This window comes from Lontra canadensis, unplaced genomic scaffold (genome assembly GCF_010015895.1).
Source record: "Lontra canadensis isolate GAN:19392208 unplaced genomic scaffold, GSC_riverotter_1.0 scaffold29, whole genome shotgun sequence".
NCBI lineage: Eukaryota > Metazoa > Chordata > Mammalia > Carnivora > Mustelidae > Lontra > Lontra canadensis.
Window position 1 is genome coordinate 10293686 of NW_022631023.1, and position 26017 is coordinate 10319702.

Consider the following 26017-nt stretch of genomic DNA (forward strand, 5'->3'; position numbering starts at 1 on the left):
CCCCGGTGGTGGCACATTCTTGGCATATTTGTAAAACTCCTTGGGGTTTATAGGGACGGGCTGAGGTCATCCTAACTTTGCCTGAGGAATGCTGTAATGGGAATGGTAGAATTCAACATAAACCTGGATTTTTCCTCACTGAAAATAGAAAATTTCTTGGTGAAAATATGTTCTAAACTGCATGGAGCCAGAGGAAGCAAATGCAAGTTACAGAGATTCATTTAGGATTTTTATGATACGAATGGAAGAAATGCAAAACATCTAAAGCTTTTAGTTGACTAAAGCATTTCATTTCTTCTTTAACTTCTGGTGTCAGTGTTACTATTTTAAGTGCAAGTTTTAGTGTGCTTTTCAAGAGCTCTAATAAGACATTAGGCATTGCTGTCTTCCGAATCAATTATGCCCGACTAGCAAACAAGAATCAAGAATGTCCTTGTCCCCCAAATGACAAGGGATATGCATGTAGGAAAGTTGACTCTCTGAATATTTGTTTTGGAACAATTTTTATCCTTCATGGGGAAAATCACTATGTACAACGTAATTCTTTTGCACAGGATGTTCAGAAATCCGAGTTCACATATAATAGACATGCATGTTATGTCTATTAAGGAGAGCTGTCAGATTAGCAGAGGAAGGGAAACTGAGATGAGTTTGCCGCAATGTTACCTCTGGGGACAGGGGCGGGTGTCTGTCCCCTTGGCCAGCCAAGGCTGGAGCACCACTCATGCAGGAGCCGAGGAAGCCTGGGCTGGGGACCCCTCCTGGTCCAAGGTCCCGGTCACTCTGTGACCCAGTGAGTTTTGCCAGAGAGCATTCTTTTCAGCCTCCTTACAGCTGGCCACCGTTTTGAGCTCCTCTTTTCCATGTAAAAATGGGAGAACTCAGGTTCAAAATTGGATTCAAATGGGCTTGAAATCAGTTCAAAGGCAGGTACAGAATTATACATTTTTATTAGGCGTTATGGGCCACCTGGTGAGAGAGTGGTCATTTGTCCTCTATTTCTAAGAGCAAAGACACATGAACAATCTTCAGATACCTCACTATTTCTTCGTTGTTGTTTTCATCTGTATAATGAAACAAAAACTACAAATTTGGGTGAGCAGCAGTATTCTTGTCTAAGATGAACAAAAATATTTCAGATCTGTCCAACAACTGATCTGGAACTTCATGTCATGATTAAAAAAAAAAAAGAAAAAGTGACGCCTGGGTGGCTCAGTCGTTTAAGCATTAGCCTTTTGTTCAGGTCATGATCCCAGGGTCCTAGGATAGAGTCCCATGTCAGGCTCCCTGCTTAGTGGGGAGCCTGCGTCTCCCTTTCCCTCTGCAGCTCCCCCTGCTTGTGCTCTATCTCTCTGTGTCAAATACTTAAATAAAATCTTTAAAAAAATAAAAAAAGAAGAAGAAGACTGTGAAATTAGCCTCTTCTTCCTCCTCCAATTGCCTTTTAACTCTATTTGCTAAGGTGGACTCCAGGAGGAAAAGAAAAGGGGTTGGAGTTGGCGGGAGTGGGTCACCTCAGAGGTGTCCCCAGCCTCTCTGGAGAAGGGGGGACAGTTCTGTCTCTCTGCCCTCCCCCTCCCCTTCTTTCTTCCACCAACACCTCCCCTCTCCACACTACGGCCACCAGAGCTTGTATGTGTCATGGACCCAAACACACGCTCCCCATCACCAAGCACCGGCTCACGTGACCGTTTCCCCTTCATGTTAAACCCGTACTATTCAGTGTTCCAAACTTTTTTAGAATACATGCATTTAGATCTTTTGGGGTTGGGGGTGATGGGTAATTTGGCAAAGCAAACACCATACCTGGTTTCTTACATAACCCTACAATTGGCAGGAGGGCAGCGTGCATTCAAATGAAGCAACACTCGTTCATCCTAGAAGGCTTTGCTTTTCCTTTCTGGGAAGGGATAAATGCTCTGGTTTGTTTTTTCCTCCACGGCATATATTCATTTTATTATTGGCTGGCTTGAAGGATTCTTTGAAGTTAATTTTTACGTGTGAATGGCAGGGTTCTGTTTCACTTTTGGAAGCTTCTGGAGGAGGTGTCTCCGTGTGCCTCTAGACTAGAGAATACTTTTTTATAAGTTCCTGGAGTGCTTTTAGGGGATAATGAAATTGTGAGATTGAGAAGGACCTGGGACCCAGGCTGCCATAGGGATCGACACTGGTAAAGTGCTTAGAACTTAAGAGCTGCAGCCTTTGGAAAGAACTAGCATCCTGCCATCCTAGTAGCTTCTCCACACCAGACGTCGTACCTGGAAAAGGGGCCAGCCGGATGGACTTTTCAGTGTAGCATAGGTTCTTTCCCTTTCCCCCTCCTTTCCTATTAAAATAACAACAACAAAACTTCGTCAACATGTTTCAAAGCAAGGCAACCGCCTCAGTGTTTCTTTTCTCAACTTCAGAGCCTAGATTCTCCAAAATGTTTTTGTATCTTTTTCTGAGTCCAATAGCTGTTAGGAAATGATCAAAGGGCTGCATATTCCTAGCTCCCAAATTACAAATAATAAAGTTTTCCAATGGAAAATCCCGGGATTGCTTGAGGATCTCTTCCCACGTTCCCACAGTGGAATACAAGCGGGAACTGGGACATTCATCCAGTAAAGTTCAATTAGGGGGGGGAAAAAAGCCATATTACAAAATGAATCCCACTTTTTTCTTTAAAAACAGAGTTCATTGACCAAGAAAGATTTCAAAATGTTTTCTCTAATACCCCAACACGAAACTTTGAGGTTTTCAGGGAATTACAGGGATCAAACGTCCAGTCCAGGCTTGGGTTTCCAGGTTTCCCAAAGACTCGAAACTCCCCTAGAGGCTAATTACTGTTTACTGCTGAGACCTTCCTCATTTTTCTTCGGTAACATTTTCCATCTTGAGAAGGGTCGTCCCATTCAGCCGAGGAGCATGGTGTCTGAGTGGCTGAATGGAATTACTACCAGTGGAAAGTATGCTGCAAGAGGGGTTGATAAAACAGCTGCAAGGCAAACCTTGGCTGTTTTTTCCATCCTCCCCAAGCAAAGTTAATTAGCATAGGGAAAATGACTAAGGTGTTGACGTCACCTCTTTCCAGTAGAAACTTATACTCTGTCTCCGTCTGCCTGAAAGCATGCAGGACTTGACTCAGGAATTTGCTGTCCAAACAGGATGCCCGGGAAGCTGTGCTTTTTTTCCCCCAGGGGGCTGGACTTCGGTGTTTTATAAGGGCCGGCCGGAGACAGGACCTACAGCCTCTTGCAAAGGAACCTCGCTTGGGGCTTGCCTGCCTCTCACTGTAAGAAAGCAAGATGCACTTTAGAAACTTTAACTACAGTTTTAGCTCCCTGATTGCCTGTGTGGCAAACAGTGATATCTTCAGCGAAAGTGAAACCAGGGTAAGGCTTCTAATATGATGTGATTTTTGAGAGTTTTCAAAGCATTGTGTTAATTGGGACTAGTGAATGAGGTATTTTCAGGGGTGTTACATGGCTGTCTTGTGGGTTTGTGGGTTTGGGAATAAATCCAAAATACTTGGAGCTTTATCAATCAAAAGCTGTTGCCTGAGGAAATACCCGCAAAGAATTTTCTAAAGCTCTCAACATTTGCAAACATCTAGGTCCCTTGACTAACTGGTAATGCAACTGGTTTTAACAGGGTGTTTTTCATTCTGTGTAGGTCGTAAGTAAATTTTTAGAGGGAAGCTTTTTCTGACAGTGAATGGATCATTTCGCCTTGACATCTAGAGATCAGAACAATTTAATTTTATCTTGGGAAATAAATTTCGTAAAGATGTGTATATGTTTGTAGTAATTACTAGGTCCTGTCCCCAAGTTTTCGGATTTCTTTAGTTAGGGAAAATGAGGCCATAGCAGGTAATAAAACTGGATAAATAACTTAAGTGGGGGTAAGTGTACCTCCCGGGAAGCAGCTCTCATTGATGGTAATTAGTATAATTAGTAATTTTAATTCCTATGCTTTTCTTCTTCATTTGATTAGGATGTCAGATTTCCATCAGTAGTTCCCCAGCTGTCTAATTGATCTTGAACAGTACTGTATATAAATGAATTCTGTGTGTTCTGTTTGGGGATGGTGTTTGTGTGATAGGCTTTATGCCCAATGCCATATCGGAGCCTGTGAAGGTTTTATGTTATTGTCGTTGTTGTTGTTATTTAATCAAATTTAACTCCACAATTACGTGTGATGCTTGTGAGCCAGGACTGGGCTTTTTGAATTAGATCAGAGCACATTCTACCTATGAAAAGTACTACAAAATCTCTGTATTTCATATTAGCCTTATGTGAGTCAAAATCCATATTTAATTATTTAAAGAGAGATGCCATCCAACAACTGTAAAAACCAGGTACCAGTTATTAGAACAAATTATTTTGTAGGAGAATGGTATCACAGAAATGTGGATTTAACAGATATTGTGCCTTGTCTTGTGTTCTGGTCCTAAGCTCTGCCTCGTATTCTAAAAATAGTCCTCAAAGTCCTCTCCCCCTCAATTCTGAATCAGAACCTCAGAACTAAGCACTAAGTCATTGGTCACAATGCCTATTGATGAGGTCATGCAAAATTCCAAATTTATGCCCACGCGCCGTGCCAGCAACTTGCTGGTCCTCCTGCTCCAGAGAGGTGGAGAAAAAGTCCCATGCAGCCAGATGAAATCCCCACAAAGCATCTGCTATGCGTTGTTCTCATTTTTTGCCCCTGCAAACCCCTCAGAACTGTTCCTAAACTAAAGAAAAGTCATGGAATTCCAAGAGGGGAAGTGTGGGAGCTGTTCCCATCCCCCCAACAACCTGCCTGTGGAGCAGCCTGCCCCTGGACACCCGTTCCCTCACCTCTCTCTTGCACCCAATAGTCTTGAAACTTCTCCCCCCTCTTACACCATCCTCTTACCACCTGCTTTCTGTAGGTTCCCAAGGTCCTCAGTGGGCCCCACCCACCTCCTCTTCTGCATGGATCCCTTTTATAGAAAGCACACTGCCCCCTACTGGACCCTCAGCCAGCCCCTTCTGCCTTTCACAGAGTTCCCACAACCCATCCCCAGTGCTCAGTCGCATGACCACTCAAAGCCCATACAATCTTTCTGGAAGTTTGTTTCAACTATCTGGTCAACTCCCTCTGGTTGAAGCCTGAGGACCTGCTGTGGCCTCCCATCTCCCCCACAGTCTCCGGCTGACACCCCCTAGCCCAGCAGGGGTCTTTTCCCAGAAGGTTGATGAGCTCCCACCTGAATGGAAGCATAATACACCCTTGAACTTGGGCACTTCCATTCTCAGAGCTCCTGCTGTTTCATAATTTTCACTGGCCTTTATAACACTAGAGCTAGAACTGTACCCATGTTAAAGTCAGCGGGCAGACATGGGACCATTTGGCAGGCATTAATTTTAAACCAGTATTCTTTTAGAGAGTTAAAAGGTAACAGACCAAGTGGGAAAACAATAGGGGATTTCTTCTTAAACCTCTTCCTTACACTAAGAAATGCAAGGTTTCTTATTAACAGCATTGTTTTCCTGTGCAATAAAAACAATTCTTTTTTTTTTTTTTTTTTTCAAATGAGCTCCAGTGCTCTTAAGCCCTAAGAAATACCCAACACCCAAAACCGAGCAGTGGGATCGGGGTTCACAGGACAGAGGAAGGTTGCTGGACATTAGGGACCTTCAGACCAAGAGGGGGGTGACAAATCGCCAAGCTGGCCCTCCTTGCAATGTCTTCCTGTTCTACTTATAAAGACTATTTCTGTGACTATACGAGTTGTTCGAGTGTTGGTACTTGTTCTGCGATTCAGCGAATTTAATAGAGCCTACGTTCTTACTTTGTCCTAAAATCGCCTGTCTCAGAATTAGAAGGGCAGAGAGAACACATCTTCTTAAGAGGGGAGAGGCTCGTTTCTCCTCTAAGAAAGAGGCTGGGTGTTCTCGCTATGATTCCAGTCCGCTCCCTCAAGAAGAAATGGAACGGAGTCGTCAAGACTCCTACACAGGTGTGTTCTGACGCCTTTTATCTTTGTTCTTACTTTTCAGGCCAAATTCGAATCCCTCTTTAGGACGTATGACAAGGATATCACCTTCCAGTATTTTAAGAGCTTCAAACGAGTCCGAATAAACTTCAGTAACCCCTTATCGGCTGCAGATGCCAGGCTCCAGCTGCATAAGACCGAATTTCTCGGAAAGGAAATGAAATTATATTTTGCCCAGGTGAGTTAAATCCGTTGATGCGCATGCTTCCCTCGCTCCCCCATTTTAAAAGCAGCTCACACCCTGAGCATGCTCTACCTTGGTTTTTTAATGTCTATACATCTGCACTGCAGTAGAAATTACAAAGTGTATCCTATTTCATACCTTCCTGTATGTATCATTATTCATGATCATTTTACTGCCCCATGAAAATGTGTTTAAAAAGATCATTATATGGAATATCACTCAGCCATGAGAGTGAATATTACTCATTCTTCGGGAAGGATGAATACTTAACCATTTACATCGACGAGAATGGAACTGGAGGGTATTATGCTGAGCGAAATCAGTGAATCGGAAAAAGACAATTACATGGTTTCACTCCTTTGTGGAATATAAGAAATAACTCAGAGGATCCTAGGGGAAGGGAGGGAAAACAGATGGGAAGTCATCAGAAAGGGAGACAAACCCTGTGAAACTCTGAACTCTAGGAAACAGACTGAGGGTTGCTGGAGGGAAGGTGGTGGGGGGGATGGGGTAACTGGGGGATGGGCATTAAGGAGGGCACGTGATGGGATGAGCACTGGGTGTTATATGCAACTGATGAATTACTGAACTCTACCTCTGAAACTAATGATAAACTAATGATTGGCTAATTGGATTTAAATTGAAAAGAAAGACCATTATAACCGGCACATAATATTGTGCCATATAGATATTTCAAACATGTTTAACCAGCCTTTACTCTCAGACGTTTATCTTGTTTTCCAGTTTTTCACTATCGTAGATGATGATGCCATGAACATTCTTGCATGTTTATTTTGTCATTTGAATGACAAAAGCAGTACAAGTTAACTGAAACAATCCAAGTCATAACACCCAAGTCCCTAAAGTTAAATAGATAACATTTCTCCACTCTCCTTCCAGAGCCGTCCCGCAGTGTAACCACCTTTGAAAATCTAGCGTGAATCCTTACACACTCTCTCCTTCACATATACAAAGACACAAACACAGAGTAGTTCATTTTCTTGCACAAAACAATGGAGTTACTATCATCACCTTCTCTTTTACTCAGCAAGATATGATGGACGCCCTTCCCAGTCAATATATACTATATGTGCCGATTAAAACTCTACGAATTCATTTGGAGAAAGGCAAAGTTCATACTCTAAATTTTCAGTGCCTTGCCTATCTTAAGAAAACATCAGCATGTATATGAAAGCACGTGATCTCAGAAGTGGCCCCTGACCTTGGTTTGAGGGACACTGGGAGTACGGCTCCTCCTCCAGGGTTAGGGCTAATGATGTGCTCCAGACGGAGAACAGACCTGAGTGGGTCCCCACTCTGTGCATTTTCTCAGCAGCACCGAGCTCCACGCGATGGAGAGCCAGCAGCCTGCAAATGCAGGACTGGCTTGAAAGGGGAAAAAAAAATGATTTAACCAGACAGGTAGCAAACACTAAGAAATCCTCTTGGTAGCAGGAGTCCCGGCCCCAGGACACTCACGAAGGGCTGTGCATGGGTTTGCTTTTTCCCTGGCTCACCATCCTTCCAGCTTCCCCCTGCCCCTAACCTTCAGTGACCGGGGACCCATTTTCAAGGCAGCTCACAAAGTTCTACATGATGATGTAACAGGGATCCAACAGATAAGCAGTGGAAAGGGAAGGAGCTTTGTCGATGCTATTTTCTGGTTAAAGCTGGCCCCTGCTGGGGCTCTGAGCTCCCCAGGCCCATAAAGGAGGAGCAGACCTCCAAGAGAGGCTTTCTGACCTGGGGAGAAAGAGGGGTTGCTGGCCCCTCAAAGGTAAATTAGAGCTGGGATGCCCTGCCCCCTGGTGGCCACCTTTGGGAGGTACGGGTTTTGACCTTGAATCCTTAGTTGTGAGCACACTCCTTTCGGCATTTGATCCAGGTTCTGGGTCATGGATCGTGACTTAGTCCTTCCACAGCTTTCTTCTGATTACAAAAGTAAATGCATGTTCATTGTGAAAATTAAAACACAAAGAAAACCCAGACTGATTAGACTTCGATGTAACACCTTTCTGGACGGCCCTCTAACCACTGATAGGACTTCTGTGCCCAAACTAGTGTCGTGGGTTATTGGTTCATAGTATTATTTTTTTTTAAACCTCCTGGATGGTGGATCTTTTTTCCCTTCCTCGTGCATCTGATTTGGAAACCCAAAGGAAGGGAATTGTGGGGTGCCGCTGGGTGAGCGGGAGTCCTGGGTCCCCGTCCCTGCTTTGGCCCCTGAGAAACTCTATAACAGTAGAGCTATTGTTTCGCCTTTTTGAGCTTCTGTTAGACGTCTGTGATATGAGGAACCAGAAGACATGGATTCTGAGATCCCTCTGGCCTCAGTGACAGTGTTTTATTTTCTCCATTTCTACTAAAAAAGCACCAATTTTCCATCGGTCTGGGTCAGTGGTAATTAGTTGCCGTCCCTGCGCCTGTGGGTTTTGGTCCCGGGAGGGGTCAGCGTAACCCTATCACGTTCTCCATATAGACCGTATCATGAGCTGACCTTGAACGGCAGGCATTCTGCTGCCCAGGCATGGACTCGTCTTTGGTCCCCTGTCCGCAACTAGCTGTCACCAAGTGCTGCAGAATCTCAGGGCTGCTCTCCTCCAGAAACACCCACCTGTGTGTTCTCTCTCTCCTCAGACTTTGCACATAGGAAGTTCCCACCTGGCCCCCCCAAATCCGGACAAGCAGTTCCTGATCTCTCCTCCTGCCTCGCCGCCAGTTGGTTGGAAACAAGTAGAAGATGCTACTCCCGTCATAAATTACGATCTGTTATATGCTATCTCCAAGCTGGGGCCAGGTAAGTCGTGCTCTGAGGTGAGGGCAGGGAAAGAGATGGGGAGAAGCTGTCCTTGAGGGCCAAGACCAGGACACACACCTACTGTCAGGGAACAGCCAGAGCCTTGTGGCCCCTTTCACCTGTCCGATAGATGCGAGTGGGTTTGGGAACTGCTCCTATTTGTATTCATCTGTGCCCATAACTCAAGTTGTTGGGAACATGCGTTCCCTCGGGCCTTAGACAGTCATGGGGACCACGGACCGTGATCCCTCGCAGCTGGCATCACGCCAGTCTTTCCTGTCACCCACTGAGCACAGCCTGTGTGGGCAGCCTCAGATCTGGGCCCCAGGCCTGTCCCTCCAGGATGACCGACTAGACTTGGAAAGGGAAAAAGGACCATGCCACACCTCAGAAACTTTATTTTTAGTCAAGGTGGTTTCGTCCATTGATCTGATGCTCACCTGCCCTTTGGAATGTTCTGGAGAACCATAGAGTGTAGTGAAGAAAGAGCCCCCATCCTGCAGGCCCCCACTTGGCCCCACAGGGGGGCTCACACCTATTCGAATACAGAGAAAAAAGAGGTTCCAGTCCTCTGAGGCAACAAAGATGGGAGTAGTCAGGCAGATAACAGATACCCTGGCCTCAGCCTTCTTCTCCATGCAATGGGTATTACCCAATGAAGTTAGGAGCAGTAGATGAGATCGGTGTGGAAAGCACCACAGAGGTGCCTGGCCCAAGGGCAGTGCCCAATTCATGATTTCTGTAAACAATAGAATGTTGGTGGTTCCTGTCCTACCTGCTAGGGTTTAGGTGAGGGGCATGAAGTGGTTTGAGCCCACCCTCCTGCCCTGTCCGTAGAGCAAACGTAATAAATGCTGAGACCATCGGCTCCTTATTTCTCCTTGACCAGAAGTCTGATGACGTTCCTTTGGATGGAGGGTTTTATTTCTTGGACCATCAGCAGTTTCGTGTTGAAAAGATTACATTTCTGAACACACTGCTCCAGCGGAAACTCCCTCTGAGGGAGAGAGCAAGAATCACGTTACCTACTGGTAATGGTGGTGTGAAGGTCAAGATGGCCGCTCTGAGGAAGCAGGCGCTCCTCCCACAGCTCCCGGCTCAGGTGCATCAGCAGAGCTGAGGAAGGGAGTCTGAGGGAATGCTAGAGAAGAAATGGGGCCTCCATCTGGAGGAGGTGCCAAATGGCTCCAGAGGCAAGAAGTGCAGCTGAAGACATTTCTTCCCCCTCCAGAACCTACCACACCTTTATGGAAGGCTGATCGGAAAAGCCTTTTCAGAAACTAGACAGAATAAAACCCATTCATCCTTCGTTTACTTAACAGTGAGCTGGAACTACATTTCATGTTCGGTTGTGCTTTGCAGCCAACAAGACTGCAAAGATTTTGCAAATACGGTCCTACCCCGAAGCTTGCTGGATGGTGGCCAATTAGGGGGTAGATAAGCATCCTGACCAACGAGGTCTTGTGACCTCCACCTTCATTCCTTCCCTGGAAGAGCTGAGACTCGCTCACTTTTTCAAATGCAATTGTGCTGACATTCCAGATAGAGAAACAACTCCTTTTTTTTTTTTTTTAAGATTTTATTTTTTTATTTGACAGAGATCACAAGTAGGCGGAGAGGCAGGCAGAGAGAGAGAGAGAGAGAGGGAAGCAGTTTCCCTGCTGAGCAGAGAGCCCGATGCGGGACTCGATTCCAGGACCCTAAGATCATGACCTGAGCCGAAGGCAGAGGCCTTAACCCACTGAGCCACCCAGGCGCCCAACATTTTATGAGGAAAAGTGTCTTCCGGGTTCGGAGGAGTCCGCAAAGTAGTGTGAGGCAGGAAGGTCTGGAATCCAGGTGGGATCTGAAGCAAACCCTCCCCCCACCCGTTGAAATCCTAGCATTCTACTGCACCCAGCTTTCCACCAGTAATGATCCGTGCTGTTTGTAAACATTAGGAAAACCAGGTGACACTTACTGGGCCTGTGACCTGGACATCAGGACCTAAGAACTTGGTTTGCACTTAGGTAATCAGCTCCGTGAGGTCAGGGCTGTTATTATCCCATTTTACAGAGGAGGAGATAGAGGTTCGCAGGGATGCAAAGGAATGCAACCATGGGCTCTGGGGACTGAGTGGCAGGGCTCCGAGCCCACGTCTGGCTACCACCTCCCTCAGCCCTGAAGAGGCAACCAGGGCAGCCCCATAGATTTTTTCTCAGTTACTTCTAGAAGATTCCTGCATCCCCTTGCTGCCCCAGAGGGGCCTGAACTGGACTGAACCTGGTCAGACTCAGGCTGACCTGGAAATGCAGGACACTCCTGGCTCCCCAGGGTGCAAGTTGTCCTGTGAAAAGGGATGCTGTGGTCAGACATGTTTTGGGAGCACCTGGTTCAAACCAGTCATAATTATGTCCTCGCACAGGGGCCCCCCTTGTGTCTCCTGTCCCTGGGGTGTGCTGCCTCCGTGGGAGCCTTAAGAGGGAGGCTCACGATGTCCCTTCCTAACGTGTTTTATTCATGCACCGTCTTCTAAATGCACACTCCTCGCACACACTGTAAAATTTAGGAGGCCTGGTGAACGTGTTAAGTGAAATTAAAAATGCACTCCTTGGGGCATCTGGGTGGCTCGATCGGTTAGGCTTCTGACTCTTGACTTTGGCCCAGGTCAGGATCTCAGAGATTGAGCCCTGGGTTGATCTCCAGGCTGGGCACAAAGCCTGATTGGGTTTCTCTCTCCGCCTCTCCCTTTGCCCCATCCCCCCCCATTTAAATAAATAAATTAATTAAATAAAATAAAATAAACTCCTTCCATACACCTTGATTCAGTGTTTGAAAGCAGCATAATATATAAAGATGATTATATATATATATATAAACTTACTATATTTATATACAAAATTTTATATTATATTATTTTATGTTATATATCTAGATACAATTTTTTTTCTGCTAGAGCCACCAGGGAATGCCAGTCCAGAGCATAGCTGCCCACGCCCCTCCACCCTCACTGAACGTCCGGAGAAGCTTGGCGGTGCAGACCCCTCCATGCTTTTCCACGAGCTCTTGCTCGTTGGCCCTCCCGGTCCTTGCCCGAGTGACGCTGCATTTTCTCTTCCCTCCCTAGGGGAGAAGTATGAACTGCACGCGGCGACCGACACCACCCCGAGCGTGGTGGTGCACGTCTGCGAGAGCGATCAGGAGAACGACGACGATGACGAGATGGAACGAATGAAGAGACCCAAACCAAAAATCATCCAGACGCGAAGGCCGGAGTATGCGCCTCTGCATTTGAGCTGAACTGGCAACCGGGGGGCAGAAGTATTCCGAGTCACACTGGTGGGGAGGAACCTTGTACTGTGCAGGTGGTGGCTCACGACCTGGGAGGAGGCGGCGCGGGTCGGCGGGGCAGGATCTCCAGTTCCCGTTGCTTGGAGGAGCATCCGGGCTCCGCCCCCTGGTTCTGATGCTGCTCCCGGGCCGGTGTCCCGGCTTCCAGGAACGCCCCGGGCCCATCACTGAGCTCGAGGTCATCGCACAAGGACATTGGGGCCCGTCTCGATGAAAACTGGTAACAATAGTGTGTCGTACTCGTTCTCTCTGGTAGGTTCTGTGTTTGTCAAGGGCAGCTTCATCCCCGGGTGTGGGGGGAGAGCCTTGTCTTTCTGGCCAGCCTGCGGGGAGGCTCTCTCTACTGCTGGGAGGAGGCACCCCGAAGCCTCGAAGGATCTGGTGCAGAAACGTCGTGAAAACGAGAACAAGGCAATGTGGGATTTGTAGTGTTTCATTTTTCTCCCCCCTCATGTTCTAATGTTTGTGCATGTATATTACTGATTTTCAGAACTAACCCTTGTTCGTGTATAGAGTTATGCCATTGATGTTTTGCATCTTCTGGGAAGACGGGAGGGCGTTTGGAAAATCGGTCACCTTTCCAGATTGATGACTCTCTTTGCAACAGCACACACACTGGGCGTCCCACTGGATACATCAGCCCCAGTCTTCTCCCACGCCACATCTACCTTGCGCTTTGGCAAAAGAAGTCAATCTGAAATTCCTATGTCAGGTTTCACGCTATAAAAAATTCAGAGAATAGCAGTTTCACTGCCAACTTTTAGTGGGTGAGAAATTTTAGTTTTGGTCTTTAGGGTCAGACCTTGGTTCCATTTCTTTCTTTTACATGGCGGTTTACACACATGAATCATAGCCCCCCCACCAAAAAAAAACCTTTTGGGGGAGCTCTTGGTTGAGATAGTTGACTTTTTTTTTTTTTACCCCACTAAAACATCAAGATAAAACTTGTAAATAAAGCTGATAACATATATTCATACCTATTGTACACTTGGGTGAAAAATATGGCTGTGGAAGAATAGTGTCAGATATTACCCTACTTGTGACTTGTATGTTGTAGAAAATGCTGTTAAATGTTGGAAAGGACTTGAATTCAAAGCATGCAAAGTGGCTAGTACATGTGTGGTCGAACGGAAGAGATGCAGTGCCTTTCCCCATTAATTCCTGATGGAATCGTTATACTCGGATAGTCTGTAATTTTTTTTTTCTAGTTGTAATGTGTATGTCTGGTAAAGAGGTATTCTATTTTGGCCTTACAATACCATAGCAAAATTGGTCGTTTTGAAATACCTAATGCCAAGTAACAGTGCATGCTTTGGAAATTCGGAAGGTGGTTTCCTTTACAAAGCAAATACATTTGATTGTTCCTATCAAGAAATTGACTGAATGTTCTCAAACCCCTGTTTACAGTACTTGCTGAAGGGGGAGGCAGGTAAGGGAGAGACCATCGCATAGCTGTTCAAATGTTCCTGGTTAAGTGCTTTTAAACTGGAGAGGCTAACCTCAAAATATTTTTTTTAACTGCAGTCTATAATAAATCAACACAATATACTCTTTACGGAGAGGTTCATCTTTGTGCCTTCTTATTTCTGATGATTAGTCTGTGAACTCTTTGAATCCTGCGGCCTCCAAAGGACACGTTGTTTCATCAGTTTCTGTTTAGAAACTCCTAATTCTTTGCTGCGGTTCACGGAGGGGTAACCATACCACCCAGACACCACTCAGCAAAGGGGAGAACAGATAAAACTGAAATCGGTGTCCGAGTGTTTGCTTTGTGTAGGGAGATGATACTCTGGGTAAAACCGTACTCATCAGCAAAACCAGCAGCTCCACGAAACAAGGACGTTTTTGACTTGTTAATTTGAAGAGTTGTCTTTCCTGTTAGAAAAGATGTCCATGCAAGATACTGAATTACAAAGGCCAGTTATGTTCGGAAAGTCTGTCTCTGAGCCTTCTCTTTGACTCTCAAGCAGCCTTTTCCCTGGAGCCCTTATGACACGTGGTGGTGAGCTTCCTGCCTCAGCCAGCCCGCAGAAGCTGAAACAAACCAGGGTTTCTTGGCTGAACCCAGGCAAATGACATTAATCTCGATCAAGATTAACATGAGGCATTTTTCTGTGAAAATTCACATGCTCTTCTTTTTTTTCCTCTTATGAAGAGCCTCATCCTGTCATGTCCAGAAGAATTTCCATATCTTAAGCCCATATACGTTTGAGGTTTAAACATGTTGGGGGAAAAAAATAAATGTTGGAAAATCCACTTTTCAAGCCGGTGGGCAAATCTGATCATCGAGCAGATTCACTAATAGAGCACCTCGCGAGGGGGATCTGTTCACTAATAGATCACCTAGCAGTGACAAGTGTCACTTATCATCATGTGAGTAGCGAGGAGCCCACCGGTGAGCACAGTTCGGTTACACAACATGCCAGCCCAGGATCCTTTCTCAGCAATAACCCTGGGAAAAAAATCAAAATGTGGGGTCCGCTCACTCAGATTTCCAGTTGGTCCCCTTGCACACCTGGGAAAATAGAAGCAGATTCAGGAGGTCCCGAGGCCTGGGAAGATGACAAAGCCCAGAGTAGAAATCACAAGTCACTGGATATCTTCACTCGAGCATGATACAATGGCTGACGAGTGGTCCTGTGGCAGCCTCTGCTGGAATCCTGAAACCAGTCATGCGAGCACTTGCTGCTTACGAGGCTGGTGGATACCAAGGGCCCCAAATCATGAGCGCGCTCAGGACTCACATATCTGTTGGTCCAGCCCCACTCATCAAAGGGCTCTCTAAAAGGCAAAGCAACAGACACGGAACAGGCAGCACCAGGCAGAACACATGTCTTGGCCATTGATTGAATGCTCTCCTTAAATAGACTTTGGTAGAATACATTTCTGATCCGGTGGCAACCAGCATAGAGCCAGCCAAACAATGAAACCAGGCCCCCTTAATATGGATACAAAACTCAAGTGAAGGGTCGTAATCAATGGAGAAGTATTAACATTTCATGAAGCTATTAATATTTGGGTTAAAGAGATTGATTTGCAGTCAGCAAGCATTTAGGATTTTATACTTCCAGAATGCAGTGTGAATTAGTGCACACGGGAGATGTGGGTTTTCAGAGAGCCTCAGTGTTCGGTGAAAGGTACAGAATTCACTACAAAGTAAACAGGCAGATTTTCTCAAATATTAAATTGGATTCAATACACCGTACGGACATGTTATGGCCCAAAATGAATCCGCAGCTGGGGTATGTCGTACTCTAAACGTATGTCATAGGGTGTGGAGCATTTGCCTTAGTCTATTAAGTGCCTATCACGTGACAGTCACCTAAAGGTCAACAAGTCAGGGAGCCTACACATAACCTAAAACTTATTTAGAAAGAAGTTAGAACATACAGAAGAAATGTATTCTTTCTTTCCTAAATTCTCTGGTGGTCTGATTCTAAAGGCACATAGGGCTTTTTTTTTCGAGGATGCCACCACAGTTGGCCATCTCTAGTTCCCATCTGAAACGCCCACTCTTGTGACTTGGCAGGGTTACAGGGCAATCACGTAGATGGATTGTATCCGCCCCCCCCCCCCGCCCATACCTTATTTTCTTCAGCACTGCCTCTTTGCTGCTCATGAAAGGTCATTTTAATCATGGCTATGGTTCTGGAAGGCAGGAGGAAATGATTTGAAAGTGATTGAACTGTGGTATCTACATTCAACGTTTCTTTCTCAAGATTCCGATTCGGGATTCAATGACCATTCTACAAGGCCAATGAGAGCCAACACACTGCTCTAACGACTACAGCTCTGGCTCTGAGTACCATCAGGGTGGCGGGGCACCCTCTTGGCTAACATCCAAGCTCTGGTCACATGGAATTTTCAAGGTTTCTCACTCACTGTATTGTCTCTTTTCTGTGCACCATTACACATGTCCCCTGTGCCTAAACCATTATCCAGTGCCCCAGCCCGGCCTGGGCTAACTCCATAATGCTAGGCACCCCATGAGAGCAGGCCCACATCTGCCATCTGAAACTCTGGCAGCTACCACTGAGCCCTGCCTGCAGCAACTGATAAATACTGCTGACATAATTAACTGACTCACTGATACTCGTCCTACAGTTCTGCATCACGGATGCCTCTTCCCCCTGAGAATCATTTCCAGCCACTCCTGCTGAGTCTTCCATTGTGTGCCATACTTTCCCTTTAGAATACACACTGACTTTTCTAGCATAATTGTTAAATTGTTTGTCTTCCTGGTTAGAACCCAAGTCAAGGGGAGGCAGGATGTTGGGGGGCCTGTGCTTCAGAACAGACATTCAACACAACTTGGATGGATGGATGGATGGATGGATGGATGGATGAGATGGATGGTGGTGGATGGATGGGTGGGTGGGTGGACGAGTGGATGGATGGGTGGATGGATGGGTGGGTGGGTGGATGGATGGATGGGTGGATGGGTGGATGGATGGATGGGTAGGTGGGTGGATGAGTGGAGGGATGGGTGGGTGGACGAGTGGATAGATGGGAGGGTGGGTGGATGGATGGATGGATGGATGGGTGGGTGGGTGGATGGATGGGTGGGTGGGTGGATGGATGGGTGGGTGGGTGGATGAGTGGGTGGGTGGGTGGATGGATGGGTGGGTGGGTGGATGAGTGGATAGATGGGTGGGCGGGTGGATGGACGGATGGATGAGTGGATGGGTGGGTGGATGAGTGGATTGGATGAGTGGATTGGATGAGGATTTCAGACACAGAGGAGTGAAAGGTTATTGAGAAACAATAGGAAAATAATGAGGCATACTCTCTCCTAGTCAATAGAGCCAACAAACAGCTCAGTGCTTTAATCTAACAAATTGCCAGTCTTCTGGAAAAATAACAAAACAGGGAGAAAAGGAGACATAATCATGTGGGTAGGGTAATAGATGAGAAAAGAAGAAAAATTTTGCTTTTACGTTTCTTTTCTCCAACAGAGTGGTCGGCTAAAAGGTGAGTAGACCGGGAAGGGCAGGAAAGAACTTTCCAGGTTATGGAAATGCTCTCTGCCTTGAGCGAACAACACAGTAGCAGCGGCAAGGGTGCATTTGCCCAGAACTGATCCAACGACACACTTACACTGGGTGCATTTTGTTGTATGTCAAGTGTGCCTCAATAAAGTTGGCTTAATTTTTAAAAATCAGGATAAAGGAGAAAAAATGTTCAAATCTTGTTCAATGGACAACAGTTGGCAGAAGGCCTCCATTCTCCACATCCCTAGTAAAAAATAGTTTCCGAGTGTATAACTTAAAAATCTTCCTAAAACAATATTATACAGCAAAGCAAAGCAGCATCCCAAATTAGAGCGTGAATATTCTAATAAACTTAATAAAACTCAGTGTGTCCATTGCAATTTGTCTGAGAAATCTGCATAGGTCCTATTTACTTCCTTAAAGTTTGATGCATAGGACTAATGTTTTCATATGTTCAGAACGAACACATTGCTGACTCAAGAATAATCTACACCCACATATAATCAGCGGTCAATGGCATTGACTTTAGTGTGTCTTTAACGTCAACCCACACTCTCATGAGACCTCGGGTAGCAGCGACATATCCAACTAGGAAAGGCATTTGCAGTAATGCGTTTGCAATGAATGTACTATTGGGGAAAAAAAAGAAAAAAAGAAAAACCCCACTTTTCTGCTAGGTCAGTTTTATTTTTGAAGCTTCCAAAACACTTTTCTTGCAAATTATGCACAATGTGCATCATTCTTTTTCTCTTGGAAATAAAAAATTTTAAGCACCATGAATGTTGGAGAAATCATTTTTTTAAAAATAGGAGACATTCACAGAGGAACTTTTTTTTTCAAGATTTTATTTATTTGACAGAGAGAGACACAGTGAGAGAGGGAGCACAAGAAGGGAGCAGCAGAGGAAGAGGGAGAAGCAGGCTTTCTACCGAGCAGGGATCCCAATGTGGGGCTCAATCCCAGGACCCTGAGATCATGACCTGAGCCAAAGGCAGATGTGTACCGACTGAGCCAGCCAGGCACCCCTGGAGAAATCATTTTTAAAAGCCACATTGGATCATCGATAAACATTACAAATAATGGGTTATACCATATAAGCATCTTTATGCCGTCTAAATTCTAGTATTTTTCATGTGGTAATTGTAGGCTCAGTTGCCAAATATCCCCTTTTAATTGAGTTAAATTCAATATTTTTTTACAGTAAAAACATTTCCAGTTTTTGGTCTTTGTAACAAGTCTTTTGAGAAAAAAAAAACAAAACAAAAAATTCACTATATAGAGGTACTAATGGGTGAGCAAGGAGAATTTTCTTAAAACCCACTCATATTGTAGTGCACCTGGGTGGCTCCGTGGGTTAAGCATCTGCCTCTTCATTTTGACTCAGGTCATGATCTCAGGGTTGTGAGGTCGAGTCCTGCCTCGGGCTCGGTGCTCAGTGGGGAGTCTGGTTGAGATTCTCTCTCTCTGCCCCTCTGCCCCACCCCTCTCACACCTGCTCTTTCTCTCAAATAAATGAATGAATTTAAAAACAAACAAAAACCACACTCCCATCAAATAATCACAAATGGGGGTCATTACATAGATTAAATCGCATATGGCGCATGTGATCTACCTTGTTTTTATAAACATGCCTCACATCCTCAAATGCATCAAAGAGAAATGCTACCAAGAAAGCCATGTGGTCAGGGGAAACGTGCTCACAGCCTTTACCCCTACCTGGATTTGCTGCAGGCTGCTTTGCTGGCCCTGGGAACAAAGGAAGCTGATTTCCTAGGAAGCTCAAGGAACCATTTAACCTTCAGGAAGATAGGAGATCACCTGGGAAGAGAGAGTCAAAGTGGACAGAGCTGCCTACCCATCTCCGAAGCTGTTCCTAAGCCAGACTTCATTTTATCCTGGGCTTGTTGGGTCGGTGTGTTCCTTTTCACTCATTCAGGCAAAAGGCCCCAAATCCAAACTCCTTTTTTGTTTGTTTTAATATCTTTATTTCTACACAAAACCCTTAAGCCTGGGTCCCTCTTTCAGTGTTCCTTGTCCCCAGAACTGGTGACAGCATTCACCCAGCTCAACCCAGAAACCCTGAGGTCACCCCGACTGTCTGCTTTCTTACTCCGCACGTTCGATGAGATTCTCCTGGGGTATCTGGGCAGGCCCTACATGCAGTCACAAGGGTCCTTATAAGAAGGAAGCTAGAGCCTAAGGCAGAGGCTTTAACCCACTGAGCCACCCAGGCGCCCCTCTAGCTTCCTTCTTATAAAAAAAAGAAGGGTCCTGGGATCGAGCCCTGCATCGGGCTCTCTGCTCAGCAGGGAGCCTGTTTCCTCCCTCTCTCTCTGCCTACTTGTGATCTCTCTCTGTCAAATAAATAAGTAAAATCTTTAAAAAAAAAAAAAAAGAAAGAAGCTAGAGAGATTTGACAACAGAAAAGACAGAGATGCTATACTCCTGGCTTTGAAGATGGAGGGAGGGGCCCAGAGCTCAGGGAGGCAAGGAACACTGCTCGTGAAGTTGGAACAGGCAAGGAAAAGGAGTCTCCCCTCGAGCCTCTGGAGGGAGGGCAGCTTTGCGGGTGCCTTGACTTCAGCCCTATGAAATTCATCCCCCTCTGGCCTCTGGAACTGAAAGAGAATAAATATGTATTAAACTCCCAAGCGTGCTGTGATTTGTTACAGCAGCAGCAGGAAGCTAATACTCCCTTCAATCTGGAGTGGAATTTGAAATCCTTACTGGGTGTTGAGGCTCCCTCTGCCCTGCTCATTGTCCTTCATCACTGACCTCCTCATGTACATATGCTTTCCCTGGCTCGGCCCTGTCCAGCAACACCAGTGTGCCAAACACACTCTCTAGGACTCAAGTTTACCAAAGGTAATGATTTCTGTGCCATTCCCAGGAAAATACTGACAGGGGCGTGGGTGATAATTCCAGACTTTTGCCTGGGGCCCCAAATCCTGGAAACAATGGAATTTCTTCACGGGGAAGAAATTACACCATGGATGGATGATACCAGCCACCCAGCTCATGAGATGACCCCCTATTGCCCCAGACTGGTTATGCCACATGGGCTAGGCAGCACGCGGGCCACTGAGCCAGCTTTGGAAATCATGAATTTTAAAAAAAAAAAAAAAATCAGAGTAACTTCTGGAAATCAACTTTCCTCCCCAGAGAGCAAGGTATTTGAATCTTGCCTGGGATACACTCCTGGGATGCTCTGACGACAGTTGTTCTCAGGGAAGCAGAAGCTTGTGACCAACGGAGGGCCAGCCCTAAATGATGTGGGAAACAGAAGCAGAGGAAAATTATGAAATTTCCTTATTACCTACAGCCCACTGACAAGTGCCTGAAACAGGCAGAGTATCATTCCTCTAGGGACTCAACTGCCTTGGTATTGATACTTTGGGAAGGGCAAAAGGCAATCCTAGCCCCACCTCTACCCCACCCCCCAGGATCCTGTAAGTTGACTTTATCATATAAAAATTCCTTTAGAAATTCCCTGTATCTCTAAACCCCCAAGATACATGTTGGCAATCATCCCCCAAGCACATGGCCCACCGATATACATCTGAAGGATCTCATGACTCAGGTTTTATTAGATGGTAATAAATGACCTTTTCCCAACAATAGCCCCTTCAAGGTCCTGGAAACCTTGCTTCCAAAATTCCTAGAGACTTGTGCTATCCCTAAGTCCCTTCCAACTTGAAATTATATAATGGGCCACTCTTCATGACTCCCTTGCGGCTCTTTCTGCCCATGGGTCCTGTCTCCCCGTGCTTTAATAAAACCACCTTTTTGCACCAAGACTTCTTTCTTGGCTGTGGGCTTCGAACCCTAACGCTCTTTCTGACAATCCCACTCCCAATGCGCTGTCTTGGGGATTACAGCAAAAAACCCAAGTCTCTGGGAGCAAGGGTTTGGGTGGGTGGGGTGGAGAGGTATACAAGGCCATAGGGACCGATTCCTGGCAGAGGAGCAGACTGGCGGAGAGGAGGCCTCAGGCATAAGCATGGCCAGTTCCCTCCCAGTGCCAGGGTTCTGACAGCGGTAAAAACCTCTGGGGATCTAGGAAGCTCAGCTCCGATGGGGATCGGATAAGCGCCTGAGCGTCCTTCTGTGCCTGCAGACCAGTCAGGCCAGCAGCGCCCCCTGCTGCCCGAACTGAGCGGCATGCACTTAGTACTGGGCAGGGAAATAAGCTGGACAGGGAGGAGGAGAGAGTGACCTGGGCAGGTCCCGCAGGGCTGAGTGGAGAATGTAAGGGCGCTCAGCATCTGGGTGTCCCTGGCCCGAAGAAATAGTTCCCACATCCCCAGTCACCAGCGAGACCCCAAAACTGTGTCCCAGGGTTGGAGAGGATGGATTAGCGAGAATTTCTGAAGGTGTGTTTGGAATGAGGGGTGGTGGTAGGCAGGATGGTCAAGATGGCCCCAAGATTCCCAGCCCTGCTCCTGGTGAACAGGACCTGTGGCTATGATGGGATATCACCTCCATGGTTATATTATTTTAGGTGGCAAAAGGGATTTTGCCGAACTCAGTGCCCTACTCCCGGACTTAGAGTTAATCAAAAGGAAATTCATCCTGGGTGGGCCTGACCTAATCAGGGGAGCCCTTAAAGTGGACAAGAAGCTGCAGCAAGGCTCTCCTGCTGGCAGGAAAGGGTGAGCTGCCAGGTGATGAAGGGAGGGGGGTGGCGTGTGACAAGGACCTGTGGCAGCTTCTCAAAGTTTGAAGCTGTCCCTGACCAGCAGCCAGTAAGAAAAAGTGGACAGTTGTCCCAAAACTGCAAGGAAATGAATTCTGCTAACGACTGAATGGGTTTGGAAGAGGACCCTGAGCTCAGGTAAGACCCCAGGCCTGCCTACCATCTTGATTTCAAGGTGATCTCAGCTAGGGAGAGACCCTGAGCAGAGGACCCAGCTAACCCATACCAGGACTTGTGACCTACAGAAACTGTGAGGTGATAAATGTGTATGTTTTAAACTTCTATGTTATTAGTAATTAGTTCTGCAGCAATAGAGACGCAAGGTGCTGCCTCAGAGGGGTCATGTGACCTCTTCATCAGGTCGTTGCTCATGACCATAAAGCCAGCCCCAGGCCAGCCCCTCAAGGGCTGATTGTGTGTCCTGGGAGCCATCCACCCCAAATGAACCCGAGCCATCCTCAAGCCATTCCTGTACTACATGCCACAGGCCATGTCCACCTAAGCACTGATCTCTTGCCCCCTTTTTAAGTGAATACACTTAAAATATTTTAGAAATCTCTTTCTTACACAGTTTTGCAAAAAGGTATAGCCATGAATTTGGGTAGGTTTTGTTTTTATTTTTATTGAAAGGGTACGAAACTCTTGGTATAAAGCATTTTTGTAAAATGCTTTAAATTTAAGTTACTATGATTTAAGATTAAACAAAATTTAGTCTAAACTAAATTAAACCAGTACTAAACAAAATTTAAGTTACTATGATTTAAGAAGTCAGGCTTCCCACAATTATTTGAGCTACTATACTGACGACTCCACACACCGGCTGTTGGGATATTGCAACGTTGCAATCAGTGCTCATTCAGAAGTTATTGACTGACCATCCAGACGTGCGGGAGCTGAAGAGGGGATGAGAAGGACAAACATGGCGCCAGCCTCACAGAGCTTAGTCAGAGGAGCTAGACGGCAAAATATAAACGAATAATTTCAGGAGAGCAATGCTGTGAAAAAGATCAACAAGATCCACTCATTTTCTGTTGCCGCCGGTTAACCAATTACCACAAACTTAGTGCCTTGAAACAACGCAGACTGATGCTCACAGTTGTGGACGTCAGAAATCTTTAAAATCAAGGTGTCCATTTTCCTTCCAGAGACTCTGCGGAGAACCCGTCTCCTTGCACGCTTCTGCTTCCAGAGGCTGCCTCGTTCCTCAGCTCCCCTTCCTGGAAGCACTCCAGCCCTGGCTTCTGTCTTCTCTGTTTACCACCTCCTCCTCACCCTAGGGGTGAGGGAGGGATTCCTGGCCCAGGGTTACGGGGACTGTGAACATGCCACACCCGACACAGGCCAGTGAGGCCAACAGTCTGTTTTTAGTTTCACATACTGACAGCCAGAAGGAGGGGGGACCTGCGAGCCACGCAGGGCCACCCGGAGTCAGGCTCGGGAACAGTGTGACCAGGCAGGGCTGCGAGAGGGGCAGGCTTGGTAGTACCAAGAGGGTGAGGTGCCCCGGTTCCCAGGGGAGGGTGTGATGGGCTTGTCTGAATCATTCCACGAGCTGGGAGGGAACCGGAGCCCACTGCTCAGGGGGTCAGCAGGCGCTGAGCTCCTGTGTGACAAGAAGGGGTGTTTGGCTGGGGGACCTTCTCCACAGGAGCAGAGTGGGGGAGGGGAAGCTGCCGTTCACAGCCTTCTGATTCCTCCAGCTCTCAAGGCAACATGTAATAGTGAGTCTTACTTTACGTCTTGTGCCATATTATCGTGTTTTCTACGACCGCAGGAAGTGGACGAAACAATTTCAGCCCCTATCGGTCTGACTTAGAGCTGTTGCTCTAACAGCCACACCACACGGACTCTTCCACGCCATGGGTTGTGACAGCCAGTGGGCGAAGATGGCCCCCGGGAGCCACATCTGCCCCCGTGTATGTCCTGGAGACGTGTCCTCCCACAGTGAGTCTGGGTTGACTCAATTTAATCAATAAACATGGTCAAAGGGACACCGTACTTGTTCTGGGGCCTAAGAAGGTCTGTCTGGCAACTTCTGCTTCTGTCACCTTGGCACCCAGCTGCCATGGAAGGAGTCTAACTACTTCCGGCTGAGAGAGGCCACAGGGGGAGGTGCCCATGCATGAGACGCCTCCACGGAGGGAAAGGCCACAGGAAGGAGCACCAAGTTATTGGCCATGTATGCAAAGGAACCACCATGGAATGTTCTAGCAAAACAGAACCCTCAGGGCCTGCAGCCCCAGCCCACCTCACAGAGCAGAGAAACTGGCAGCTGAAGCCGGTCGATCCACAGCCATACTGTGAGAGAGTACAACTGTGGTTGTTGAAAGCCACCGCCTTGGGGTGATTTGTTACTCCAACAGATAATTAAAACTCTGATTTAAATCTTTTCTTACCGGGGCACTTGGGTGGCTCAGTCTGCTGAGCATCTGCCTTCAGCTCAGGTTGTGGTCCCAGGGTCCAGGGATTGAGCCCCACATTGGGCTTCCTGCTCAGTGGGGAGTCTGCTTCTCCCTTTCCCACTCCCCCTGCTTGAGCTCTCTCTGTCTCTCTCTCTCTCTCAAATGAATGAATAAAGTCTTTAAAAAAGAAAATGACCCAACTCTCTCTGTGTGTGAGAAGAACACTTGGGTGAATATACTTACAGATTAATAAAGAGGGATGAAGAAAGACCTCTAGTTGTATTGCATTTTTTATCATTTCTAGTTCCTTCCATGGATTTTTTTTTTTTATAAAGTTGTCTAATGGCTGTCTCCTCACTCTTTGCCAATGTATATGCTTTAAAAAACATATTCTGAGGGCACCTGAGTGGCTCAGTGTGTTAAGCCTCTGCCTTTGGCTCAGGTCATGATCTCAGGGTCCTGGGATCGAGCCCCGAGTCAGGCTCTCTGCTCAGCGGGGAGCCTGATTCCCCCTCCCTCTCTGCCTGCCTCTCTGCCTGCTTGTGATCTCTCTCTGTCAAATAAATAAATAAAATCCTAAAAAAAAAAAATTATGTCACAACACTTGGTCATTCTGAAGGCTTTCCAAAGAGTTCCTTCACAGATGTTCTTCCAGAAACACTGAGAGCACGAGTTACACAGACCAGCTAATTGTAACGTGAGGTCATGACTTGGGCTGTTTATATGACTCCAAAGAAAGATGGTGTGTACCTCCAGGTAGTGGTGTCATTAGCACAGCCCCTGTTCTCACCGATACTCTAAAAGCCAGAGTGGGTGTCTTGACAATTTTGCAGACGCATGCCCAGGCAGCTGAGTCACTGGCGGCCCTCCCGCCTTTCACGGGGCTCGTGATGTGGTGGAGTTTTGAGGAAGGCGCTGCATTAGGGGGATATGGCCTGCTCAAAGCTTCCTCATTGCTGCTCACTTAGATCTTCTCTGGGGCAAGGCAGGTCCTGGGATACTCCACCCCTAGACCCTCCCTTAATCCCCAAGAAAGCCGTTCCAGCCTGACACGCTGACGTGTGTTTGTTTCTGTCGCCGTTAGAGACGAGCTTCTCTGTCATCAGAGGGAAGTCTTGAAACACTCCTGGGGGCCCAGACCCTTGTTCTCCACAACACTGTCGCCCAGCCCACTCCCAGGCGCTCCACAACTGGGAATCTTCCATATTTCCACATCTCAGTGATGGGGAGCCCTGCTCCTGGTGACTGAAGGGGGAGCTGGTGGGAGGTGTCCTGTCCTTGTCCCCCCTTCACTCACTCAGGCCTTCCTCAGGTCTCCCTTCATTACTGGCAAAGCCTCCCCACCAACTCTCACACTAACGCCAGACCAAGCTTTCTAACACATATGTCTGATCTTCATACTTCCGCTCACTTTCATACTCCGTCCCAAGTCAGTCTGCTGACGCACACCCGTCCACCCTGGGAATTCTTTCTCACCTCTGCAGAGACTGAAGACGCAGTGGGACCTCTGCTCTGCTCAGACCATGCCGCCCTTCCCTCTGGGTCTTCATCCACAATGCCTTACTCTGACTTTCCAGGTTCTCGTCATTCTCCAGGATCCTTGTCAAGCATCA

The 26017-nt window shown here is 46.8% G+C and overlaps 1 protein-coding gene across 2 annotated transcripts in view; it reads left to right on the top strand.

The window, feature by feature from the left end:
• Positions 1-13874, top strand: part of RCAN1 (regulator of calcineurin 1) — a 93249-nt gene extending 79375 nt beyond the window's left edge. The window contains exons 1-4 of one of the 2 annotated variants that reach the window (XM_032865377.1): positions 3260-3374; positions 6009-6182; positions 8826-8985; positions 12092-13874. In XM_032865377.1, the coding sequence (XP_032721268.1) occupies positions 3288-3374; positions 6009-6182; positions 8826-8985; positions 12092-12264 (594 nt within the window). In that variant the 5' untranslated portion in view covers positions 3260-3287 and the 3' untranslated portion in view covers positions 12265-13874. Of the gene's footprint in view, positions 1-3259; positions 3375-6008; positions 6183-8825; positions 8986-12091 lie in introns of those variants that run through there. The other variant, XM_032865376.1, reaches the window with a different exon arrangement.
• Positions 13875-26017: the final 12143 nt, after the last annotated feature.